The sequence below is a fragment of the Micropterus dolomieu genome, linkage group LG05 (genome assembly GCF_021292245.1).
Source record: "Micropterus dolomieu isolate WLL.071019.BEF.003 ecotype Adirondacks linkage group LG05, ASM2129224v1, whole genome shotgun sequence".
In the NCBI taxonomy this organism is placed as follows: Eukaryota; Metazoa; Chordata; class Actinopteri; order Centrarchiformes; family Centrarchidae; genus Micropterus; species Micropterus dolomieu.
The window spans coordinates 9,013,459-9,038,096 of NC_060154.1; the positions used below are offsets into that span (position 1 = coordinate 9,013,459).

The following is a 24,638-nucleotide window of genomic DNA, read 5'->3' on the forward strand; positions in this document are numbered from 1 at the left end:
ACCTGTTTTTCACTTACAGAGCACAACCACGTAACCTAATGCTACAACTAATGACATCTTATAAACTACTGTAAGTCAACACATCCCCCAGACTCTCAAACCAGTGTAACGTTATAACTAAATAAAACTGTAACTTGTTTTTCACAGAGCACAACCATGTACTGTGCAATGCAATTAATGACAGCTTAAACTACTGTAACTCAACACATTCCCCAGACTCTCAAATCCAGTGTAACGTTACTAAATAAAACTGTCACATTACATGATCAACAATAAACCTGTAACCTGTTTGCAGCCAACATTATTAATTAACGTGATGGCAGACAGCAGGACGTAAATGATTACGTTAATCAACTACCACAAGTTTGGCAAGTAAACGAACGTTCATTCATCTTTTCATAACAAACGACAGTCCGACCTAACCTCGGTAGGTTGTAGCTAAAGCAAGAAGCAAGCTAATGTTAGATGACCAATGCTGAGCTAAACATTTTTACTAACCTCAGGTTACTAATATATTTTGAGATGAGCGCTTCTTTGTTTGGGCCTTGTTGTATGAAGTTTTAAAGCCAAAGTTTATAATGAATGGGGTGGGGTGGTGATGGAACAGTGGATAAGACGCCTGCCTTTGGTGTGAGAGACCCTCCAGAGGCATGCGACCTCATGTATAGCAATTGTAAATCGCTTTGGATAAAAGCATCAGCTAAATGAATAAATGTGCTGTAAGGGAGGCTGTGGCTCAGGAGTTAGAGCGGGTTGCCCGTTAATCGGAAGATCGGCGGTGCATGTCAAAGTGTCCAGGGCAAGATACTGAACCACTGGCTGTTCCGACAGTGTATGAATACATGTGGATGTTAGTTTCTGTTTGAGCACTTAGGCTCAGTGAATGGTAGACACTGTAGTGAATGCAGATGTAGTGTAAAAGCACTTTGAGTGGTTGAAAAGACTAGAAAGGCGCTATACAAATACAGAGCATTTACATTTAATGTAATGAATGGCACAGCAGCTTCTGGTGTTTGTTGTCCTATCTCACATGTGGCCGCGCTGCTGAAACTACATATAACGTAGGCAGGTTATAGGTAACGGAGGAAGGGGAATAACAGCAAGCTCATCAGAAGTTTCCTAAAAATAAACATTGTTCATGAGTCCTGCAACCCGAGTCCGAGTCAAGTCTGAAGTCTTTTGAGCATGAGTCTCAAGTCGAGTCTGAAGTCACTGTGTATGCGACTTAAATCGCTGACACACAACCTTAAACACCAGCTCCTTATACATACCAGCCTTCAGCATTATCTTATATCACAATATTTGCACATTGGCTTTATGTAACTCCAACCAGGAGACAGAATGACTGGGGCGAAACACTGTAATGCTGTTTCATAAAACTAACCAACCTATAGGGAACAGCAACTGATTTGTGTTTGCCAGACATTATTAGTCGTCAGACATATAGAAGCTTTTCATTAATCTTGTAATTAGGGGGGATGTTGGCCCGTAGATAAGATGCTTGCCTTTGGTGTGGGAGACCCACTGTGTTCCCACTGTGAGACATCCACCATTGTGTCCCTGAGCAAGACACTTAACCCCTAGTTGCTCCAGAGGCATGCGACCTCTGAGATGTATAGCAATTGTAAGTCACTTTGGATAAAAGCGTCAGCTAAATGAATAAATGTAAATTAGGGATGAAACGGTATGAAAATTTCATATCACGATTATAATAATCCTTATTTGTAGAGATTATAGTGACCAAAATTTTTACGGTTATCAGTATTATCACGGTATTGTAAAAATGTGCCAAAAATTATAAAAATGTACTGATACACACACTGAAACCATTTCAACAAGTTTTATATTGAAAACTACAAATACAGTTGCCATTTTGTTTGCATAAAAAATTAAATAACAGCAAATACCATTTGTAAACAAATGAAAATCATCTAAGTATGCATTATCAAGATTTTATATTTTATAGGTAATACAATGACCCCGTGGACATTTACATGAAAACAAATAAGTCTTTAGAAGACAGTGATAGTAACTGCAATGAGCCCAAAAACTGACATAAATACAGAGGAGTCTGTAGGTTTCTAGATATGCTGGTTGGTTGACAAAACTGCGTAACATGTTATCACGTGCAGTGGATGAATAGACTCTGCCGACACACGACGCACACAGCAACAGAACAACGTGTAGCGTTTTTACAAGAGCAGCTAACACTGAGAGCTTCAGTTTACACGCTGTTAGCAAGTCAGAGAAACAAACCAAAGCTAAAAGTTAACTCACCCTGCGTTATCAGGTTATTTTCTTCAATGAAGTTTCCCTCAGCACGCTCATAAAAACTAAAATATTGCCGGACTTCAGAGTGACTGAAAAATCTCCGCAGCGTTGTCTTCTGCGCATGCGCGCCTGCTTCTGGGAGACGCTGGACCGTGTTTGCCTTGAGATTATAACAGCGCGGTTAACCGTACCCGGTTATCATGGTAATTAAAATGTGTACGTAATAATAACCGTCAGGAATTTTACCATGGTTTACCGTTAAACCAGTAATCGTTTCATCCCTACTTATAATACATAATATTATTGACGTATAATGCCATTTCATAATTCACTAAATGGACTGCACCAAAAGCCCTTTAAAGTCTTTGCATGTCAAAAATGTTATAAGCAAACCCAGTGCAACCTTGTTATCATTAACATTCCTTCTTATGCTTTCTGTAAGACTGAGTCACACTCTTAAGGTCAGAGTTTTGCTGTCAAATGGATATCAAATGGAAAAACTGACTTAGCCTTAGTTTGTATGAAAATCATATTGTCAACTTTGACAATAAGATTTCAACACAGAAGCCATCACAGTAAATTTGGTATACAGTGAAATAAGGGGAACACTGTTAATGTTAACTTGTGCTTACTGGCAGTTTATTTACATCCAGTTTAATTTAAAATGGAAGTTTAAAAGAAAATCTGCAACTAATGTTTCCAGTCAATTAATAATCGTATATAATAATATTAAAGAAAACCACCTAGAATCCCGCTTTGCATATGAACTATAGGCCCATATCTATACTCCGACTTCTGTGAGAAATGTTAGAGAAGGTTATGGCCAACCAGCTCACTGCTGTGTTGGGGAGGCACAATGTTTATGATAAATTTCAGTCACGGTTTCGGAAACAGCACGCTACTGAAACTGCTCTTCTGAGGGTTTCTAACAATATTCTAATGTCCTCTTATGCGAGTGAATGCTCTGTGACGTACTTCTTGACCTCAGCTCTGCCTTTGACACAATAGACCAGGGGTCGGCAAATAAGTCTGGCATCGGGCCAAATTTCTTTCAAGCCATTACATGGCGGGCCAGAACATAGTAAAATGATTTCAAATCCTTAAACACCTATGTGCACGTTTAGCTCAGTTGGCAGGGACTCCTGTTGGGAAGGTTGCATGATCGATCCCAACATTCAGTGAATATTTTTTTTCTCCCTTGTTAAACACATTGATTATAAGGACACTTTTGCACATGCTCACAATTAAAGCATGTGCTGCAGTGTGTGTGTTTGATCCGCATTCATACACCTATGGAAGCATATTTTCATTTCCCTGAGGAAATTCAGGGGAATCCATTCACATGTTTACTGATGGCTGTTTTAGAGGTGTGTCAAGCAAGCCAGAGACTTTTCTTTTGAATGTCCTTCAGAACTTTTCAAAGTAAAAGCTCTCAATAAATTCAACATAAAGCATTGCTGCAAAAAATGTTCTAGCGATTTTATTTTGGAGGCACAATCACTTAAGAAGAAGTGATTATTATGGGAAACTGTAGCTGTCGTGACTGAGATCTATTTCAGCACCAGCCACTATCAATTTATTTTTATGCTATCAAAGCAATCTGGCCACGGGCCAGATATTATTGCTGGCAGGCCGGTTCTGGCCCACGGGCCGCCTGTTGCCAACCACTGCAATAGACTATCATATCCTGATTAAGAGGCTATGTGATTGGGTGGGCAAATCAGGCTTAGCATTAGACCGGTCATCAAATCCTCACAGAAGTTTTACCATCTGTATTGGAGACTTTGTGTTTGATTCCTCTCTACTGTCTTGTGTTGTCCCCCAGAGCTCAGTTCTGGAGCCCCTGCTATTCTCTCTATATCTGTTGCTCATGGGACATATGATAAAGAGATGTAATATTGCATAATAATTTAGTTGCAGATGATATCCGACTCCACTTCTCATTCAAACCCATTGAGGCTTTTGGGTTATCCAGCCTCCTAGACACTGTCTGTCTAAACACTTAAGCTGATGATACACTGGGCAACTTTTTGAGCAATGTTGCTGGGCAGTCTTGCTAGTGGCAAGTCCGACTATGTTTTGAACGGATAGCGGCGGTCCAGGGCGGGTGGCAAAGTGGTGGGGCAAGAGGATTACGGTAGTAATCTTTACTCATTACCATTGACGGCAACGTTGCCCAGATCGTGTTGTTTCCAAATAAGAAATATTATTAAATGGAGATATCTAGTTTCAGCTGGTGTATTAGAGATGCTTGAACAAGCCTTTATCTCTTATCTTTCACACAGCCCCTCTGTTCATGACTTATGCTAGAATGCAAAGCCAGATCAATTGTCACCCGTGATCGTCTGCAGCCAATCCAGAATGCTGCCAGAAGATTACTTACTAGGCCAAATAGGTGGTCTCACATTATTCCTATACTAAGATCTCTTCACAGGCTCCCTGTTGCGTAAAGGTATCCATTTGCATATTGAGTTTAAAATCCTCACTATTACTTGCAGATCTTTGCACGGTTAGGCTCAGCTTTGTGGCTCAACTACTACGAGCGTTGGTCACCATGGAGATGATCCATGTGTCCATATTATCATCTCAGTTAAGTAGGAGAATGAATCCAATTGAAGGCTTCCTATTAAATATAACATGATAGGTTTGAGGTGAACAGCAATCAGTTAAGTCATCTCAATGTATCACGTGGTTCTACGTTCAGTTCAGTTCAAATCGTTACCATCTCCTGGGGATAGCCATTAATTACCTGTCAAACACACATAGGCTGTTACGTAACACAAAGAAGCAGCACAGTTCTCCCTCTTTGTGCGTACATTGGGGATCTGGGTCATTGACTCTGTGAACCGTTAAATGTACGTCACTAACTAAGCAACCACGTTCAGAGATTCTTCAAGCAAGAGCTTGATGCTCTTTGACCTGACAAACGTGTCACACTAACGAGTTCCTAGTTGTCAATGTAAACACATTTACAGGAAGCCTTTCACACGGTCCCTCTGTCCATGGTGCATGCTGAAATGCAAAACCAGCTCATTTGTGACAGACCGACACATTCTGAGAGTAGCCTAAACCCGAACAGTCAGAAACATGACCTGTGATTTCCACAGGTTATGAAAACACACAGCTGCACTATTGGGTGAAGAAGGGGAAGTGGACTGATGGATAAAGGGTGAAGAGAGGAGGCGTCAACAGCCAGAAAAATCTGCTCTTCCTTTCCTCCTTCACTCCCCCAGCACTTACATAATGTTTCAATGGAAACAAAGCAGAGGAGGAAACAAACAAGCAACAAGCTCCCTCACGGTCTCTGCTGCTAAGCAGCCATTGCCAAGACTGTAGCAGACAATTTAAGACAATGTTTGTGCTCACAGAGAATGCTGTTTGTGTGTTTTGTTTGTGCACTTGGTGGCAAGTGCATCTGTACATGGATGTATGTGTTGTTGTAACCAGGAAAATGTAAGTCAACTTTAGAAAAGTGTGCTTATATAGCTGCCATTGAGACCCAGGGCTTCTGGAAGCTGCAGCATACAAAGAGGCTCTTTAGTCTGTCACGGACATTCTGTGCTGAACATGATCAGCACATAGAAAGTTCTCTCATCAAGATGTCTCTGTGGAGTCACCCGCATTCATCTAGATAGTACGATGTGAAGTTGTACTATTCTCCACTGGACAATTTATTGTGAAGTTCAAAACATTTTGCTGCTTAGACAAATTGATTCCTTGGGTATAAAAAAAACACAAACACTAGAGTATATACACTCAACCAACAGGCTTTGGCCTTAGTCAAAACCCCAAATAGGACAGTCGAAGTCACATAATCAAAACCCTGCACAATGTGCAATCATGTATCTATATTTATATCGCTAAACACAATATTCTGTGCTAAAGCTTACCCTACCTGAAAGACTGTATAAAAGGAGTATTGACTCATTTGACAAGCAGTGAGAAATGTACAGATCTGTACATCCGTGAACTCAAATAATAGCTACATAAATGCAACATAGAAGAGCAAACATATCAAGTCAGGATTCAGCATGCATAAGAAAGGCAGTTTTCAGAACTACAATGCACAAATCCTATACAGAAAGGATAATCATAACCAGTTTTGGGGGAAATTTCTGTGTCTGTTATTATTTATCAAAATTGAAGAACTACGCTAATCTGCTTTATCAGGATTGTGTGGGCAACAAACAACCCCACAGCTGTCACCAGATTTAGATTCAAATAATGCTTAATTCAGAGTGGTGCATGAAAGCACCACCCACTTTAAATCTATAGAAATAACACAGCAAAAGACACAACACATACATTTCTCATGTGAAATAATCAAAACTGTTTGTGTAGGACCCTGTCGCCTGTAGTAACAAGTTGATTGAGAAAACAGATTTTTGTCTGTCTGTTACTTGTGTTCCCAGGGAGAAGCTGAGAGTTGGAGGGAACCAGTTAATGGAGTTAAAAGAGGCCCTGGATCGTTGTGTTGGGACCACGGGTCATAACATCAGCTTTACCACGTAGCCCTGATTGGACCAGTGCACGCACGTCAGCCAACAGTCGCACTGAATTAACTGATATGCTTTACTTCACGTAAAACATGTAAGTTAAAAGGATGTCTGCTCATACTGTGCCTCTGGTGACTCAACCTGTTTACCTTTTTTAATTTCCATGTATAGAACTGTTTCTTGTGACAGACACATTGTTGTTCTGTTTCCCTGAATGAATGAATGTCTGTGGATGTTCTCTATCATTCTAAAATTTACTACATTAGTTAAACAGAGCTTGTATTTTGTGATTCAGCTGCATCAGATACTGCTTTCAGTGTTATATTCCTTCAGCTGTTTTACACCTGGTTCTCATATCTCCGGCCATATCACAATGTAACAGAGATTTCTCTTCAATTTGAGTTCAGCCAGTATATAAAATACACATAAAATACATTTTGTTAAAATTGATAAGTTAAATCACAGTGCTGTTTTTTTTTATTATTTTTTAAAATGTTATATCAGCTTTTGAAGCACAGTTTGTTACACAGTGTGCAAAACATAGAACTTGGGAAATGTATTTAGTGATATTTTTGGACCTTGTGAATGTGTAATTCAACAATGTGCGGAGTCTTGGGACCCACTGTGATAACGGACTGAGAGCCTTTTTTTACTCACAACAGTAAACTATATTTTAATGTCTGTTCACTATTTTTCAACCCAGACCCTATTAAAAAGTTGTTTCCCATTGTTTATGATTGTTCAACTTCCCTCAAAGATTCAGTTTAGAAAAGCTTACTGCTGCTTCTCACTGGGCTTAAAGGAATAGTACTACATTTTGATTATTGCTGAGAGTTTGATGAGAAGAATGAAACCACTCTTAGTCCATTAAATATGAAGCTAGAGCTAGGAGGCGATTAGCTAAGCTTAGCATAGCATAAAGACTGGAAGCAGGAGGAAACAGTTGGCCTGGCTCTGTCCAATGGTAACAAATGCTGCCTACCAGCTCACTAATTAACACAAATTAAAGTGAAAAAGATGACTACCCCCAGGACAAAAATTAATAATTCCGGGCTGAGAATAGCCATCAGTGAGATCACGAAAAAGATGCAACCTACTTTTTGTTTAGATTTTCCCCTAAGTTTTGCTTATGTTACCGAATCACCGAGTAATGTACGGAGTGTTGAAGGCACTGATGGGGCTACACCGGGCCAAGAAATAGGCCGGCACATAACCCCCTTGAAGTCAAATAACCTTTATACCATTTGGTTTTTGTACAGATTAAATAAATGAGATATAACGTAAAATAATAATAAAATTATTATTATTATAAGATAATAATTAGTGAGCTGTAGAGGCGCTGGTGGGCAGAGTTTACCTTTGGACAGAACCAGGTTAGATGTTAACCCGTTTCCAGTCTTTATGCTTAGCTAGGCAAAATGTCTTCATATTTAGCTTACAGACATGATAAAAAAGGTAGTGATAGTTTTCAAAAACTAAAATTTACTGCATACTCATGATTTTCCAAGCCACTTTAGCCTTTTCACAACCAAATAAGAAGAGAAGGAAACAAAGCATTAAAACCTGAAAGTTTTTTTTGAAACCCCCTTTTTTATCAGAAGAACATGTGGACATGTTTGACTATCATTTGAGAGAAACACCATTTTAGGTCTAGTTTGAAAACTAGTGAACTTAAGTTTTCAGCTTGCATAGGTTTTGTTGATTTTGAGGAAAATGTAAATAATTTGAGAAGATAATATATTTTATGTGAAGGACTTAAATATTTACAAGAAATTAAAAAAAATGTTTTGAAGCATTGTCTCGCTGAAGTCTTTTCTTGTCTGTATTATTTGTTTCCATTTTTGTTTGAGTAGAAGTGATTTCCAAACTAATTTAGCCTCAGTAATTTTAACATCGTAATCGTAACACGTATTTCTTGAGAAGAGAAGAGAGGCTCACCTGCGTAGTAGGCTAAGGGGATTAGAGCATAGGTGACGCCAGCAGACAGTCTGAAATTAAACCTGCTCCTGCTGTGACACACCGAGGCAAAAGCATCAATGCCAATGATCATCTCAATTCACTGAATTTCCTGTGTCATTAAATTGTCGCTGTTGGACACGATGTAGACACAGCTGTTATTGAATTGTTAATGATTTGTTAAGTTGTAATGTTGGACTCTGGCATTGATTTCTTTGTTCGTCTGTATTGTCTGCGTCATAGGTTTTTGTCTATCATAGAAAAACCAACCTAATCATTTATAAAAGTGTGCAGTGCAATTTCAATCTTCTCTTCATTTCTAAATTGAAACCATTTTCATGTCAGAAGCAGTCTATGCCAAAGGAACTTTGTGTGATTTAAAAGCTCACCTTGACCAGAAGTGACCCTTTCTCTCTTTAGATACTATATAATTAAACACCTGGCTAATGTGAAACTTCCTTCCTAGAATCCTAGATAGTTAATGTGATGGATATTCCCCTTAACTTCCACAGAGGAACAACTACAGTTCGCTTTCCTCTTACATTTGGTTTCCTGTGGCTGTTTGTAAACAGGGAGATGAAATTAATATTTTTATACTATATTTGCCTGCTTATTTGCATTTTCATTTTGACATGCATGGTTTTTGTTAATTTACCACTTTAGTTCAGTCAGATGACTGCATAAATTCAAAAGCAAAAAAGAGGTAGACAGAAAAACTCTCAAATTAACTGTAAGGGTGACTGATAGTCAAAAAAACCCCAAGAGGACAGACTTCTCCCTGCTTCTTTTTTTTTTTATATGTGGCCCATACATGCTGCCTCTCTTTTCTATGACTGTTGTGTGTCAGCAGAATATCAGAGGCTAACCTGTGAATGAGCACAGGGAAGGGATTTAATAAACTGGCAGTCAGTGGTGTCTGACGTCACGCAGATGCAGCCAGCTCAGCTGGTCCTCTTTCAATACTCCCGGAGTGAGTCGTTTCCTGCTGAGGTCTGTTAGCCAGCTTAGTATAATCTCCCCTAAAAGACACTTAGAGTAGCAGGGGGAAAAAAAACCTGGCTTAATGTGGTAGTACCTGAGGAAAATGGTGGCGATAAAAGCTTAGACAGTAGTGACCGGGGCACGGCAATTACGCATTGGAAACAGAGGGACAAAGGGTAGACAAGGTAGCAGTAAAAGCTATATTTAGGGTCAGCAAATCTGCCTTTAACCATTTTATGCAAGGCTTGCAGCACCTGACTTTAGCTGCTGATATATGATGTAAAAAGGTTAAAGCCTTTAATGCAATCATAACAGCAGGGGTGTAGGATTGGGGAAGGGGAGGGACAAAGGGGACTGAGTACAAAGATACTAGCCTGAATAGGTGCAGATGCGTCGGAGGGGCCCCAAGGAGAATGCTACAGGGTAGGTTCAGAATTGTGCTGTGCCCCTCATAGCCAGATATCTCTTCAATATTTACTGCTCCCTGCCAGTCCTGGCAAGAGGTGCAAACCTAAATAACAATGTAAAACAGTATGGCTAAATTACCCAACATCACTAAGTGATATACATGTAGAAAATAGGCCGAAGACAAATCAGATTTAAATGATTTATTAATTAAGAAATGTTACAAATGTGAAATTTCTCGCTTTAACATTCCTTCCAGAAGAATCTGCCAATGCCTGACACTTTAAAACACAAAAGAAAAAAAAAAAGGATCTTCAGTAAACTGCATCTCTAAATACATCAAGTAGTTAAATCACAATAACAAAAGTTTGGTTAGCAGAAGCATGGTTGTGCATGTGTGGAGTGTGCACAAAAGAAAAAAAAAATAAAATAAAAAAATATACTAAAACTGGCACTGGTTAGATTCATTGACTTTAGCTGTCTGCTACTACTTTTAATCGGTAAATCAGCAGTGTATAAAAAATATATAAAAAAAGGCCATCATTTAAGATTCAAAAAGCAATTCAGCTCGTTTAAAATGACACAAAAAGCCATGACGGGTGTTTCTCAACTCACACTCTGAGTAAGGCTTCAAATCACTGACCTTTAAGTATGTGAGCAAAATTACATTTCCACAACAGGAATATTGTTAAATAAACTTAACTTTCAAAAGCCAATTGTCACCACTCCATACTGCCACCTTCCAAGTGACCAATAATTGCTAGCTCATCTGAAAACCCTCAATGAAAGTGACAAACCTTTCAACTCTGAGAAAAAGAAAAGCACTAAATGTGTATTAAATGTTGGCATATGACAAAAAAAATGAGGAAGAAACTAAATATATACAGCACAAAAACATTGTATGCAATATGCAAAGGAGTATTGCTTCAGGCAATAACCCCTTTGTCCCCACTTCCCAATGCGCCAAATATAAGCCAGTCTTCACTGAAGACCCCTCATCCCAACAACAACCCCACCCCCCAAATATTCGCTTATACGCACGCTCGCTCACTCACTCAGTCAGTCACACACCACAAAAACACGATTACGTCACTAAGCCTGTTAGTTTGGAAAAAGGTGAAGCACTGAAACTCCCCAACCCCTTCCTTCCCACGTCCCCCGTCTTCCCCCTCTTCAGTCAGAGAGGGGAGACAGGGTCTTGGTGCAGTCGTTCCACTCGTCCGTCTCGGGGTTGTACATCTCCATCGTGTTGAGGAACTCGTTGCCATCGAAGCCGCCCACAGCATAGATCGTTTCGCCCAGCATGGCCACGCCTGCATTGCTGCGTGAAGAGGTCATACTACCCAGCATCCTCCACTCATTGCGGGCGGGGTCGTACATCTCCACACAGCGGAGCGCATGGGAGCCGTCAAAGCCACCAACAACAAACAGTTTGCCTGGACAGTGGAGTGAGAGACATTGGTATCAGCATAATGAAAAAACACAGTTTGCTTTTTGGAAATGTGTAGATAAGAAGTCAGTTTTCCGCAGAACATGATGTTCTTGTACCACACACACACACACACACACACACGCTGCTAGAACTGTCACTTGCTGAACACACATCTGTGGTTCCACCATTCTCACCAGTTTGTGGTTGTGGTCTTACCTGCATGGACAGCGACGCCAGCGCCCCTGCGAGCCACATTCATCGGGGCTATCAGGGTCCAGGTGTTGTTCTCAGGGTTGTAGCGTTCCACAGTGTTCAGGCAGTTCCACGACTCTGCCCCTCCAATCACGTACATGAAGCCATCCAACTCAGACACCGCTGCCTGGTGCCTCCCTGAAAACAAATTTGCTAAATTAATACAACCTTAAAGACCTCAAGCTTTTCTCTTATTAACCGTTATCCTACTTGTGGTCTCATTCCTAAACATAATGCCCTCTCTGCTCCAACAGTCCAATTTCCCAGAGGGAATAAATAACATTTTACATTAAACACATGGACATTTGTTAGCCCTTTGAAAAAGATAACACTCAGCTTTATTCTTGAGGTTAGATCATGTGTGTATCAAAAGGTAAATGGAATGCTCTGAATGTAGATGGGATGTGTGGACACGTACTGATGTTAAGGGAGGCACAGTTGGACCAGGTTTTAGTCACAGGGTCAAAGGCATCACAGTTCTTCAAGCCCTTCTGCCCACAGGGGTCCGACCCTCCCACAACATAGAGTTTGTTGTTCAGAGAGCAGACACCTTTAAACAGAGAGGACAGGGATGAAATAAAAACCTAACCTGAAGTCAGTAACAGAGGCCACCAAGTGTTTTCCTGGATAGAAATCATTAAATTCAACAACTGATTAATAAATCCTTGCAGAGGGGGCTGACCTGCATTGCAGCGGTTTGTCCTCAGCTCTGGCACTTGAGCCCATTCATCAGCGTGTGGATCGTACCTCTCCCCGCAGCTCAGCTCGTCAGAATGTCCATTTGAGCCTCCAATCACGTACAGCTGACCCTGTGAGGGGTGTAAATGGACAGAACATTAGATAACGCATCAACTTGATACTTAAATACTCCCATTTAACTTTTGGTTGTTTTGTATTGTAGAAACTACAAGGACAGACAGCAAGTTTAAAGAACTTAGAAAGCCAAGTATTTGGACAGAGTGTAAGCATGCAAGTATTTGCACAAGACCATGGAAACCTATTTTTATCACTGAATGGGTGCGCTCCTGGGCCAGTATTAAAAATGTCACTTTATTGTAGAGTCAATAATTCTGAGATAAAGACGAATTGTAAACCGTACCATGAGCACAGCCATCTGAAATCGAGCCCTTGGAGTCCGCATGGGAGCGATGAAGGTCCAGCGGTCCTCTTTGGGGTCATAACACTCCACAGTCCTCAGACACTCCTCTCTATTGTAGCCTCCTGCAGGAGCATCAAATATATAAAGGTTAAAGTGGCGCTTCTCTAATGCTCATTTGTCCATGAGCTGCAGTTAAGTCCCACAAAGACAGAGTTTAGCGTTCGCACTAACGGCACTACACAAGAAACTGAGCATGATACGATACTCTTATCTTCTAACCCTGTTTATGTCTAACCTGCTGCGATGAGTCTTCCGTTCAGGGCTGCAGTGCCCAGTCCAGAGCGAGCATAATGCATGGGTGAGAGCGGTTGCTCCTCCAGCTCCTCGGGCTGGGCCTCGAAGCTGAGGCTCTTCATCAGGCAGGGGGTGGCAGAGGGAGATGTCTGAGGGCTGCTGCGACCGTGCAAGAAGATCACACACAACACACTGTCCAGCACAGCCAGACACAGGTAGTTGTTGTCTAGGGGTAAGATTGGAGATTGTTAGGAAGTTTTGGGATTAAGCTCAGAATACTGGAGAAAAAGAAACCATTCTGAATTCAGATGCTTTCAAGTAAAGTTGTTTAGTTTTGAAGTCTTGAATCGACCAGACTTCCAACTTTAATTTCACCTAATCTTATTGTGCAGCATCTATGAACACAAACATTAAAGAAAAATATCTTTCTGGTTGTACTGTGACAAATCTCATGTAGATCATACACACTTACTTGTGGTCTTCTCAGAGGCGATGTACTTCCACTCTCTCCTGGCAGTCTGTTTCGGGGCATTTGCTGCTTGGTTGGAGGGTGACAGGCTTCCTGAGGAGCTGCAGCTCATCTGTCTCTGGGTGCTCTCCCGTACGGGTTTCTTCTGCAAGAGCACAGCGCAGCTACAGAAGCCAAGCTCGCACCACAGACCCACCAGTAGCCAACACCAGCTAATCATACTCCAAACTACGCTATGATCCAGCTGGTCTAATGTAGACATAATGAACCTTGCATGAATCTTGTCCGAGTATGCATTGAAAAATCTCACGCCATCTGAAGCCAACACAGCACTACAAACTCTCAGTCTCAGACCACTCTACAATCGGATCAAACAGCACACACTTCAGTCACAACTCAAAACAAAGTGGGTAAGAAGCTGAGACAGCCATCATGAGCCCATGCTCAACTGGTTTAAATTAGCTTAAACATCTAAATATGGTTTTAATATATGCTCAACAGCATAGCCAGGCACTTATAGCTCATATCTTGCTAATCTACTGATATTAGTCTTTACATTGTGGCTAAACTGTAGTACTAAATGAGCCTCCTATGATCTACTTCTAGCCAGGCACAGGCTCTGTAGTATTTGTATGCATGGCCCGGCATAAGCTGTTGGCTACACACTGCCAAGCAAAATGCGGTAGAGACGTCATTACAGTGAAGCCAGGCACAAGCTGTTGAGTACCTGCACAAACTGAAGGTGGTCCTCCTCGCCACCAAACACCTCACTGTGCCCCTCAATCACCAGCCCTCCATCCACCAGCTTATGGTCAGGTGAGTAGTACAGCATTTGCACCTGAAAGACAAACAGGAACAACACACCCATGTGGCTGTCTCCATGGCAACACACTGAGAGCCCCAGCATAAGGGGGATAGGAGGGAGGAGGAGGAAGAAGGGGGGGGGGGGCAATGCTGTAAAGAGGAAGAGGGGGAAGGGACGAATGCCTGGATCTTCAGTCACTTAAATGGAAAGCTTCCTTTAAAAAGACAGATGCTGCTGCCACTGCACAGAGTGGGTTTAGTGTTTGAGCTCAAGAAGGTATCTGACAGTGGCTCTCCTTAATTTGAATCTAAAAAACAAAAATTTAAAAAAAGAGGAAGAGGGAGCTAGTGAAGAATGAGAGACTGCATCTGGAAATTTCTTCTGTGAAGAATGAAGAGGAGGAGGAGAGAAGGAGCTGCATGTCACCCTTTTTTCACCTCTGCTGCTTGGAAACCAGTCCTCTAGCTGAAGGAGTTGGTCATTGTGATGCCAGCCACGACAGGCAGTCAAATCCAGATGACTAGACGGTAGTGCTGGTGTAGGAACTATCATGCTAATCTTAATTATTATCCCCAGGAATAGAATAAATCCAACAAGAAATAAAATTTAAAAAAAAGAAACACGTGTTCTGTTTCAGCCAGACAAAGTAAAGAGAATGTGTTCAGGTCACCTAGTCCATCTGAAGGGCAAGTTTTAGAAAAAAGTAAAAGGCTACTAAAAATGTATAAAATGTGAGAATTGCTTATAATAAATCGTTATAATTTCACTTTGAATTAATAATTAATTTGTAGTCCATTGAAATATAATATTTGTACTAAGCAAATCACTATGCCTATTTGCAATGTTGTTTTCTGTCCAATGCCTAATTTGAGTGGTTTTGAATGTGCCGGTGAATAAGAAGGCCTGTATGAGAATATATTGTTGTGTGCACTAAAGGGGCATTCAATTAGATGTATTTATTGCTAAAGGTTGGTGAGCAATGTGTTCTGATAAATGCAGAAATGGGATGCATCTGTATATGTGGCATGGACAGATGGGAGCACAGTGTTGCTTGGCTGCAAAGAGAGAATGCTGAGAGGCAGTAGTGCTCCTCTCCTCCCTTTCTTTTCTCTCTGACTCATTACCCTGGTGGCTCAGTCCTGGCTCCTCAGTCTGGTCTCCTGCTGCTGCTAATAAACCTACAGGAGAGATAAATCAACGGGGAGGAGGGCCTGTTAGTACTGGAGCAACAAACGTGCACCTGCTCAGATAGTAAAGTGGCAGTGAGACAGTAGAATCAAGGTTCAGACCTTTGAGAACCTGTGTTTTTCTGTTTCAGAGGAGAAGAGCACTGTAGCACTCAGATGGGGTTGTATGTAAACCAACCACATACCCAAAAGAGAACAGTGGAAACAAAAAACAGAGCAAACGGCAGCTCTTTTCAGCTCACCTCTAATTTGTAGTATGGTTCAGGGGTACAGAGTTTCTTACTGCAAAAACCTCAACAAATCAGAAGAAAAAAAAAAACAACAATCCTGACATAGCAGCATGACAGTGGCATGCCATTTCTATTTCAGCCCCCTTAATGACATCTTAATGTCAAAAACAGGGGGAGTCAGAGGGAGGGGAAGGGGCAGGGTGGGAATGAATATCAGCCTAAGATTTAAGACTGCAAGCCCTCGTACTGACCTCCTCCATAAGTCGTTCCAGTTGGTCTCCATTTTCCCACAGGCTACGCTGCACCCAGTTGAGCACCTTCGAGTAGAGCTTGCCATTACTGGGCAGGGTCAGGTTGTCTTCTAGCATTACTTCTAACTGTAAACACACAACAGGGATGAAACGGAAGTTAGATTTACACACAGAAGGAATTAGCTCAATGTGATTCATTGCCTGTTTTAGTACTTAATTTTGCCATAGTGACAGGATTCACAACAGTATCATATTAAGTTGCCTGGAAACCACCCATACCATTCATTAAACCAGTAAGCAAAACATTAAAAACACATTGAGAATAATCACTGGTGAAATGTATCCCCCCCCCAAAGTTAAAAAAAAAAAAAAAAAAAGTGTCCCAACAGAACTTTTATAGGCTCAGGTTGCTTTTCTAAATTCATGTCTTGTCTAAGCAAATTCTTAAACAACCTTGGTAGCATGTTACCTTGATTCAAGCAGCAACTAGCTAACGGGCCAAATACCTGCTAGTCATCCATGTTTGTCATAATAAATCAATACATGTCAAATTTGTGGTTCGCTTCAGGAATATGAAAATGTTAACCATTTCGTTTTAAACTCCCAACCGGGGCCTCATTAAACCAAATTTAATGCCAAGTGTGGATAACAAGCTCCTGGTTCCAAAGTGATATCTTCAAAATACATTATTTTGTTTGTCTGACAAAAATTCTCAAGCTCCTATACTTACAAATGGTATGGAGCTGGAAAAAAGGGAAATTTTTCACATTTCAGAAGCTGTAATTAACAGAAGTTTTAATAGATGAAGCATTTCATTGTCATACAAGTAGTTCTCACTCATTTTCTGACCGATCACACAATCATTTCCGCCCCCAGCTAATGTACAATCCTATATCAGGGTAAAACGCAATGGAGGCCATTTAATTTGTCTAACTTGTGCAATCTCAACTAGAGAGTTACCTCCTTAAAGTACCTAGTGTTGTTCTCATGTTGAACAAAGACATACATTCCGTAACCCACCAACGCTTGGTCTTTCTACAGCATATGTTTTAAGTCCCCTGCTATAAATACATTCTTAGGAGAATTTTCCTGTTTAGTAATATCTGTAAAGGCACGCCTTCATACTGTAAGTATTGTTAATCTTGTGTCAAAGTCAGAAAGCTAAAAATAAAAAGCTTAATACAGTATGTTATTCAACTCTGGCTAATTTTAATGCCAACCTGTGTTGATTTGTAGCTTCATGATCAGAGAATGACCCCAACCCTGACAAAGCATCCATAACTTAGTGGTACTAATTAAACTTACTATAAAATACTTTAATTAAAAACATTATGGCATTTGTACATATTCACGCTAGTACCTTGAGGCGGGGAAGTTTGAGGAAGTCCTCCTGTTCAGACACTTCCAGCAGATGGTCCTGGATGAAGGAGTCCACCTTGGCCAAAACTCTGGCATCTCCCATAGAGCTGGCAAAGTTACGAAAAGAGATGGCGTTCTGGGAATCCATTTTAGACAGCAGGTAGTCGCCACAAATCTGAGGAAAGAGTGGGATATGTTAAAAGTTAATAAAAAGTAACATTCTTTGTAACCTGTTAAATCATGTGTCCAAAATGGCAGCATTGGGGGACTAAGTTTGATTAAAAAACCGATGAGGAAAACCATACCTGTTTGACTCGCTCCATCTTAAACCTTTTGGCTGCAGAGTAAACTTCCTTGACCAGTTCCTTGTCTGCCTTTAGCCTGTGTTACACACAGAAGACAAAGAAAAAGAGGTTGTCAATCATCAAGTTAAAAGTTAAGAATTTTGAAGATTAGGCGCAAATGGTCAAATGCGCTACTAACTGGGCAGTATAGGCATAGTTGAGCAAGATCTCTACAGCCTCCGGGTCCAAGTCCTCAAAAGTGACATGTGAGACTCCATGAGGCTCATTATCACTATTAAAGATCTCAAACAGGTAGGGACTGCAACAAGCCAGAACAGCACGGTGAGCCATCAGCTCATGACCACACACCTGGACAAATGAAGAGAAAGAGGAAGACAAACAATTAGGATGTGTAGGAATTTGTTAAAAGAAACCCTATTACAAAACATATTTAGTGTTTCAACATTAAAAGGAAACTAAGATTAACCCTAGATTTTGATTGAGAGAATGTCTATAATAAAAAAGCAACATGATCAATAAAGACAAATGAAAGCTATTAGATTCCCTATCAATTCTTGATTGGCTGCACATGTCTATGAGAGGTCTGTACAATACAAATGGTGGGAACACTTGACATACGAGAGCAATGGAAACATAACAGGAAACACTGAAGTAAATACAAGAATTTTTCTCAAGGTTCCAAGTGACTCACATGAGTTGAAGAAAAGACATACCATCCCTCAGACCTAGTGAACTATGCTGTATAATCTTAAAACCCTTTTTATTTATCTCTCTCCATCTCTCTCATGTGTGTGTGTTTGCATTAGGCATACCTGCAGTCTAACATCGCAGAACTGACCACTCTTTCTCAGAGCATTCATTTTGGCCACGGTGGAATCCAGGAAACTCTCGTCCTCAAAGATCAAATAACCGTTTGGAATCATCTTTGTTAATTTTGATAGTATACCTGCAAAGGAAAGAAAAATATTTAGATTTATTTTTGCCCAGTAAAGCAATACCCAGCATGCTTGTCTTCTACAATCTGTCAAATATGCTTTCAGTTGTGCAACATTGTAATAGCTGGCTTTATTAATTGTTGACCAGAGAAAAGATTAGGTGCCTGTAATGTGCATTGTGTGTTATAATCTGTCCTATGCATTAGTCAGGGTCTTACCTAATACAGAATAATGCAAATCCAGGGAAGCACCACTGCTGAGAGTAGAACAGGAACCAAAGGTAGGCAACAGGCAAAGTAAACTGAGATCACAGTGGAACCCAAGTCGTCTTCATCTGAGGAGAGGGATTGGAAGTTGCTAGAAGAAATGCCAGTTGACTAAACGGGCGTGAGCAGAAGGGAGAGGGGGAGCAGCCGCACCGACAAACTATCAGGCTTGAAGCGACTGTAATCAAGTCCTCGGGATCCCGTTGGCTATAGAGTTGTACTTATTCTGTGTTGGTCATACATTATAACCTAAAAAAAAAAAAAATGAGAAGGGAAAAGGGGATATGAGTTTTATTTAGAGGAGAAAGGGCGAATGGCTCATTTTGAAACTGTTGCCACTTGTTCTTGGCACCTGTGCAGTGCTAGCACAAGTCAGTTCCACGTGACAACCATGCGCACGGGGAAGGCAGTTGAGACCACCGCTCTCCCTCCTCCTGCTCCAATGTCATTCTCACAAGCCATTTTCCAAACATTCAGTAGAGCTCACAATAGTTTTATATTCCCTACATGCATAGAAGAATAGACTATATGATTCAGGATACATTAGTCACTTCAATTCAGGAAGAAAACAGCCTTTTATCCCAAAATGCTCTAAACCAAAATGCATTTAGCATTGGTAGCTAAAGTCAGTGCCATTGACACTCCTCCCTTACAACATCCCCCTTTTAGCGCTTTAAAATCTCCACACCTGCTGCTACGTTCCACCGGGCCAAGCAAGACCATTTAATCCAACTCCTGCCGTCAACTCTGTCTTCACTCTCTCTAAAGCAAGGCCACTCCAACTGTATCTTATGTGACAAGCCCCTTTGGCTGGCTCCTCCCTATAGGAACCCTTCATTCAAACATTGACCTATAAGAAAAATGCAGGAGGGAACAGCTTGTGACAGTGTTTCCACAGCCACAGTTTTTCCTATGCAACTACATGGCTGTATTATGAATTCTGGTTGGCCATGATAGGTACTCCATATTTCATGTGACCCTGGACCACAAGCCCCACCTACCCACACTTGCATGTCACACCCAATAGAGATCCCATCTGTCAATATTTCAAGATACTTTATTCTGCTATTAAAAAGAGTTTGGATTTCTCCATCCGTCAAGCCTCAGGCATCTCAAATTGAGCCAAACAATAAAAAATCCGACTTGTACCAATGAGACAATTACAACAAAAACTAATACAACTGAAGAAATGCCATGCCTGTCCACCACAACCCCAATACCATTTGCAATCGGAAGCTCAGTAAATAAATTACACTGCAATTCCAACAATTTTATCACCATCAGAGGGGAAAAGAGGACAAGACAGACCACAGCAGCTGCCCCATAAACTGAAATGTTCCACACCCCATGTGATAAGGTTGTACTGGGTAGCCTGGCTTTGCGCAAGTGTTGTATCCAACTTGCATGCAATTCTAACTCATTAGAAAAAGCTGTGATCCTATCAAGTGCTGCGTATATAATGTACTTGTGACTCTAGCTGCTGTCAGTGGCACATTTCAGTACAAGTGTTTGAGTCATTGTAAAGGGTTTCTTTTAAGTAAAATCCTCTGGTTTGTGTGCAGAACTTATATTTGTACTAATCAATAATGAAAAAACCACTAACAGATAAAAGTAGGTTTTTACTCCTCAAAGAAACATGTGACTCTGGGAGACATTCTGTTAACCCTGCTGCCTTCTGGGAAGAGATATAGGAGTTTCTGCTGTCACACCACCAGACTGCAGAGCAGCTTTTCCCCACCAAGCTATCAGACTTAAGCTCAAATTCATCCTCAGCACTGCTCCATTGATCATAGTTTTTCCGTTTTTATTTTATAATTGCTTCTGTATTAATGTATATTAACTGCTATGTAGCAGAAGGGAGTTATACAACTCATTTTCACTATATAACTGTTATATTGTGACAAATAAATGTACCTACCTACCATCTGACAATCTCCTTGTCAGGCACAGAGCAAAAACATATTATAACAATTGTGTACACTGTACACAATGCATGGGTAGACTTCAGGCCATTGAGTTATCCGCTAGCACAATACAGACAATATAAAACACAGCGAGATTAACATTAGAGCAGACAAACAGTATGCCCTTTGTATGCTGCTGAAATAACTATCCTCTCCGCAGTCATATGGTTTGGAGGAAAGCGATACAAGCAAACCCAAGGGTATGTCTGAAAGGCACATTTGTGACTGAAATAATATTTGTCTTAACATTTGTCTTCAGCTGTAAAAACAATTCTTGTAAGACATCAGTACACTTTGTATTCAGCAACAGTTATTTTCTATTGTAATAAGCCTGCCCTTAGCTTTCCAGCAATATTTGTAAAAGCTGGTTGAAAAGGTAAATCACACCATTTCTGATTTAACAAATTACGTAAGAGGTTATGACTTGTCATCGGAAACTGCGATCTATCCAATGTTAAATAAAAACACTGCAAGATCAACTAAATGCTCCAATCTAGTGACCTACTAAACCCAAAACCACACTATGCCACTTTAAGAAAGAATAAGTCAAGTATCAGAAAGGGAAAAAGAGGGAATTATGTTGAGCTCTGATTACTTAGCCTCTCATTTGAGTCTGTTTTTTCTTTTGCCCTTTTGACAACTTATACACAGCACAATACAAGGGGAAAATAGAAAAGGTCAAAATGTGGTTACATCAGTCTGTAGGGGAAGAAGGAATAAAGGAACTATGAAAAGTACACACTGAACATATTGACGTGCCGTGCTGCCCTACTGTTTTGGGTTTGGCAAAGAAAGGCAGATGTGTAAAACTACCAAGATAAGACTGCTGGGAAACACGCCAGAGATTTTTAATGGGTAAATGCGCATGCACGATGGCACATGCTAGAATACAGGCCTAGTCTTTCTGTATTGCAGTGAGCAGCATTTACAGCAACGCTGGCATGGAAAGCTATAATTCACCCTGTCTGCATGTGGATGGAGGAAACACTGACCCAGTTTTCAGTCGTTACGCAACATCTGGCAGAAGATTCTTTATGAAGGCTCAAAAGCTCAACTCCTCTACACGTTAGGTCCAGCACGCTCGCTTGTGGCCTTGTTCCCCTCTCTATTCTCCACCTAGCACCCCACCAGGCAAGCTGTGCCCTCAGCTCTCTAGATAATTCTTTAACAGACGTGCTGCCTTAATCACAACTGTGATTAAACAATAAACTTCTGTAAACTGATAAGACAATCTTGGCAAAAAGAAAACTGCTACACACTGACTATGTACTAAATAGTTGTCTTCTAGGGAAATTGTTGCCCTTCGGTAACCTTATGGGCACGCAAGATTCATCTCTAAAAACTACAGTGAGAACAGAAAATAATTGACAAGATCAGATCGACGGCTGCGCACATAGGAATTTATGTATAGACCAAAATGCCAGGCAGACTTGGTGAGCTGTAAATGTGGATTTATGGGAACACACTAAAAAAAAACAGGAAAGAAAAGGAGAGGACAAAGCAAAGGCACAAAAGAGAAAGAATGAGATTGTTCACAACTTTGTCACAGAGAGTAGCTCTGAATCAGAAAAGAATGTGTTTTCCCTCTCCATTTTTCCATCTGATTAGTCAGGCACAAAAGTGCAGGTCTGCCGCTGAACAATCAATGCTTGTTAGACACCCCTCCAATGGTGAAGAGAGGCATTGCTGGAGATTTCCCCCAGTTTTACTGTGTGGAAATGTATGCTTAAATTTAATACATCTTGGAATAAGGGTGTGACAATAAAAAACAAATTAAGGAGGCATTAAACATTGTATTGGCTTGTGTTGGTAAAAACCTTTATCAAAGCAGTAGCAAAACTGATATCAATGCAACATATGCATCAGCACACTCTACAAAACAATGGAAAACATATCAAATGTGTAAAAATCCTCCACAGTCAAAAACTCATTTTGATACCACTTAAGGAAGAAAGGGGAATATGTCTACATATGTCACTCAGACAGTAAGGATATTTTATTAATCATCTACTGGATACAAAGACTGCTAAATGTTTCTCCTTCTTCGTGAAATCATCAAGCTACCTAGTTATTTGGGATTTTTCAACGTGGTTGCCAGCTTCAGAACCGGATTAAAAGCATAGTAGGTCAAATACTACTGTGGCATTAGTCAACCTGCAGGCGGGAAACACTATACAACTCCTTAAGGAAATATCAAACGTTGAGAGTCACCTACACAATTTCCTTTTACTAGACAATCGATATAGTATAGCCAATAATGTTCAACGTCGACAACAACGGTGACGCGTCAGTATTAACGTTATGTCAAGACTAGCCAGTCTTGTTTTATATAACGTTAGTCTTTGGTCACAGCTCATAAAATCTGACAATATGGCACTAAATGGAGGGCGAGTTAAGGACAGGATGTACCCATGCCATGTTACTCCACCCAGTGGAAGAGTCGTACAGTTGACCTCCCAGTATATCGTATTTGTCTAACGTTATTCGCTGCAAAGCAATGTCATTCATCTGCCTGCCTCCTCCTCCTCTGTAGAGTAAACGTACCAGGGCCATGATGTCTGGCGTTATACCAAGAAGTCATTTAGCTAGTCTGCACACATATCCCGCCACCAGAAACTGGGTCAGGAACAAGAGCCCCCCCCCCCCCCCGAGAATCTGATTAACTCGGCTTTTACACGGATTACTAACGCGGACGATACAAATGCTTTAGCCTACAAGTGAGGTACCGCTAACGTTAATGTTTTAGGCATCCGGCTGGAACTGGAAGCCAAGCAGCTAGCTAGCAACGTGAATAGAGATGGAGAGGTCTGGCACGCTCGGAAGCTAGCCTTCTTAGACACCTTAGACTGCTTAACCTAGCTAGGATGGGGGAGCCATAAGACATGCCCGCCGGCTTAATTTATTAAGGAACGCATTCGGTCGTTTTCCCTTGTCCGTGCTCAACCAGCGAGAGGACTAGTTTCACAGTTTTGCCTGGCAATATATGCAAAATATCCGCGTCATTATAAAGGTTAACACAAGCTGGATGATGAAAACGGCGGTTTGCGTGACATTGTCGGCGCCGTAACGTTACAAGAGGCATTTCCAGCTGTTACTTACCACCCAGTCTGCGCAAATACAACAGCTAACGTTACCATTCATTAAAACGCTAAATTAATATATTAGCAGTAAAGGTCAGCTAAAGAATGACGGTCGCATTAGCATCCACTGTAACCAACAGCAGATTTAATGGTTTATCCACATTTTAACAGCTAACGTTACTTGACAAAGACATCAGTATCATTTCCTCTATAATATTGAAAACAGAAATAATCTTACCTGAGGTGTTTGACAACAAACGATATTAGACATATTTAATGCGAATTCAGAGTTGGTTGGTTCGGGTTAGAGGAAAGACGCAACGCGGCTACAGGCACAGCTTGTTGAGCTAGAACTAGTTGGTGTCTGATCTCGCTGTGTAGTGGATGCACGTCCACCCTCCGCCTAGTCTTCACGAGTTCTGATAGAATGGCGTTGGTAACGTCAAAGCGCGCTCCCGACAAAACCTGTGACACCGCCACGCCACTGTGACGTAAACAGAGGTGGGCGGTCTTAAAACGCCTACTCTGAAGGTGATGAAATCCAGGATGCAATACCGTGAATGGGTCATTTACAGAAACTGTATAAAAAATATATATATAT

At 40.9% G+C, this 24,638-nt stretch overlaps 2 protein-coding genes across 6 annotated transcripts in view; one reads left to right on the forward strand and one right to left on the reverse strand.

The window, feature by feature from the left end:
- swt1 (SWT1 RNA endoribonuclease homolog) overlaps nt 1-7,494 on the forward strand; it is a 28,257-nt gene extending 20,763 nt beyond the window's left edge. For all 5 annotated transcript variants that reach the window (XM_046049149.1, XM_046049153.1, XM_046049150.1 and 2 more), the window contains exon 17: nt 6,684-7,494. In XM_046049149.1, the coding sequence (XP_045905105.1) occupies nt 6,684-6,783 (100 nt within the window). In that variant the 3' untranslated portion in view covers nt 6,784-7,494. The remainder of the gene's footprint in view (nt 1-6,683) is intronic.
- A 2,803-nt stretch (nt 7,495-10,297) lies between these two features.
- Nucleotides 10,298-24,451, reverse strand: ivns1abpa (influenza virus NS1A binding protein a). The gene is made up of 15 exons (XM_046049653.1): nt 24,276-24,451; nt 18,946-19,242; nt 18,605-18,738; nt 17,971-18,140; nt 17,793-17,868; nt 17,489-17,662; nt 16,129-16,254; nt 14,383-14,493; nt 13,659-13,800; nt 13,188-13,412; nt 12,893-13,014; nt 12,476-12,602; nt 12,212-12,343; nt 11,758-11,931; nt 10,298-11,545 (listed from the first exon to the last, which is right to left on the reverse strand). The coding sequence occupies exons 3-15, from the start codon at nt 18,713-18,715 to the stop codon at nt 11,283-11,285; spliced, it is 1,953 nt and encodes a 650-aa protein (XP_045905609.1). The 5' UTR covers nt 18,716-18,738; nt 18,946-19,242; nt 24,276-24,451; the 3' UTR covers nt 10,298-11,282.
- Between the last annotated feature and the right edge of the window lie 187 nt (nt 24,452-24,638).

Excerpts from the sequence above, each read along its gene's own strand:
- ivns1abpa (XM_046049653.1), bottom strand. The coding sequence starts at position 18,715 with ATGATTCCAAACGGTTATTTGATCTTTGAGGACGAGAGTTTCCTGGAT. Across the intron at positions 14,494-16,128 it reads TGGAACGACTTATGGAGGAG|GTGCAAATGCTGTACTACTC; the intron begins GTCAGTACGAGG and ends TTTGTCTTTCAG. Across the intron at positions 11,932-12,211 it reads CTGTGCCTCCCTTAACATCA|GGAGGCACCAGGCAGCGGTG; the intron begins GTACGTGTCCAC and ends ATTTGTTTTCAG.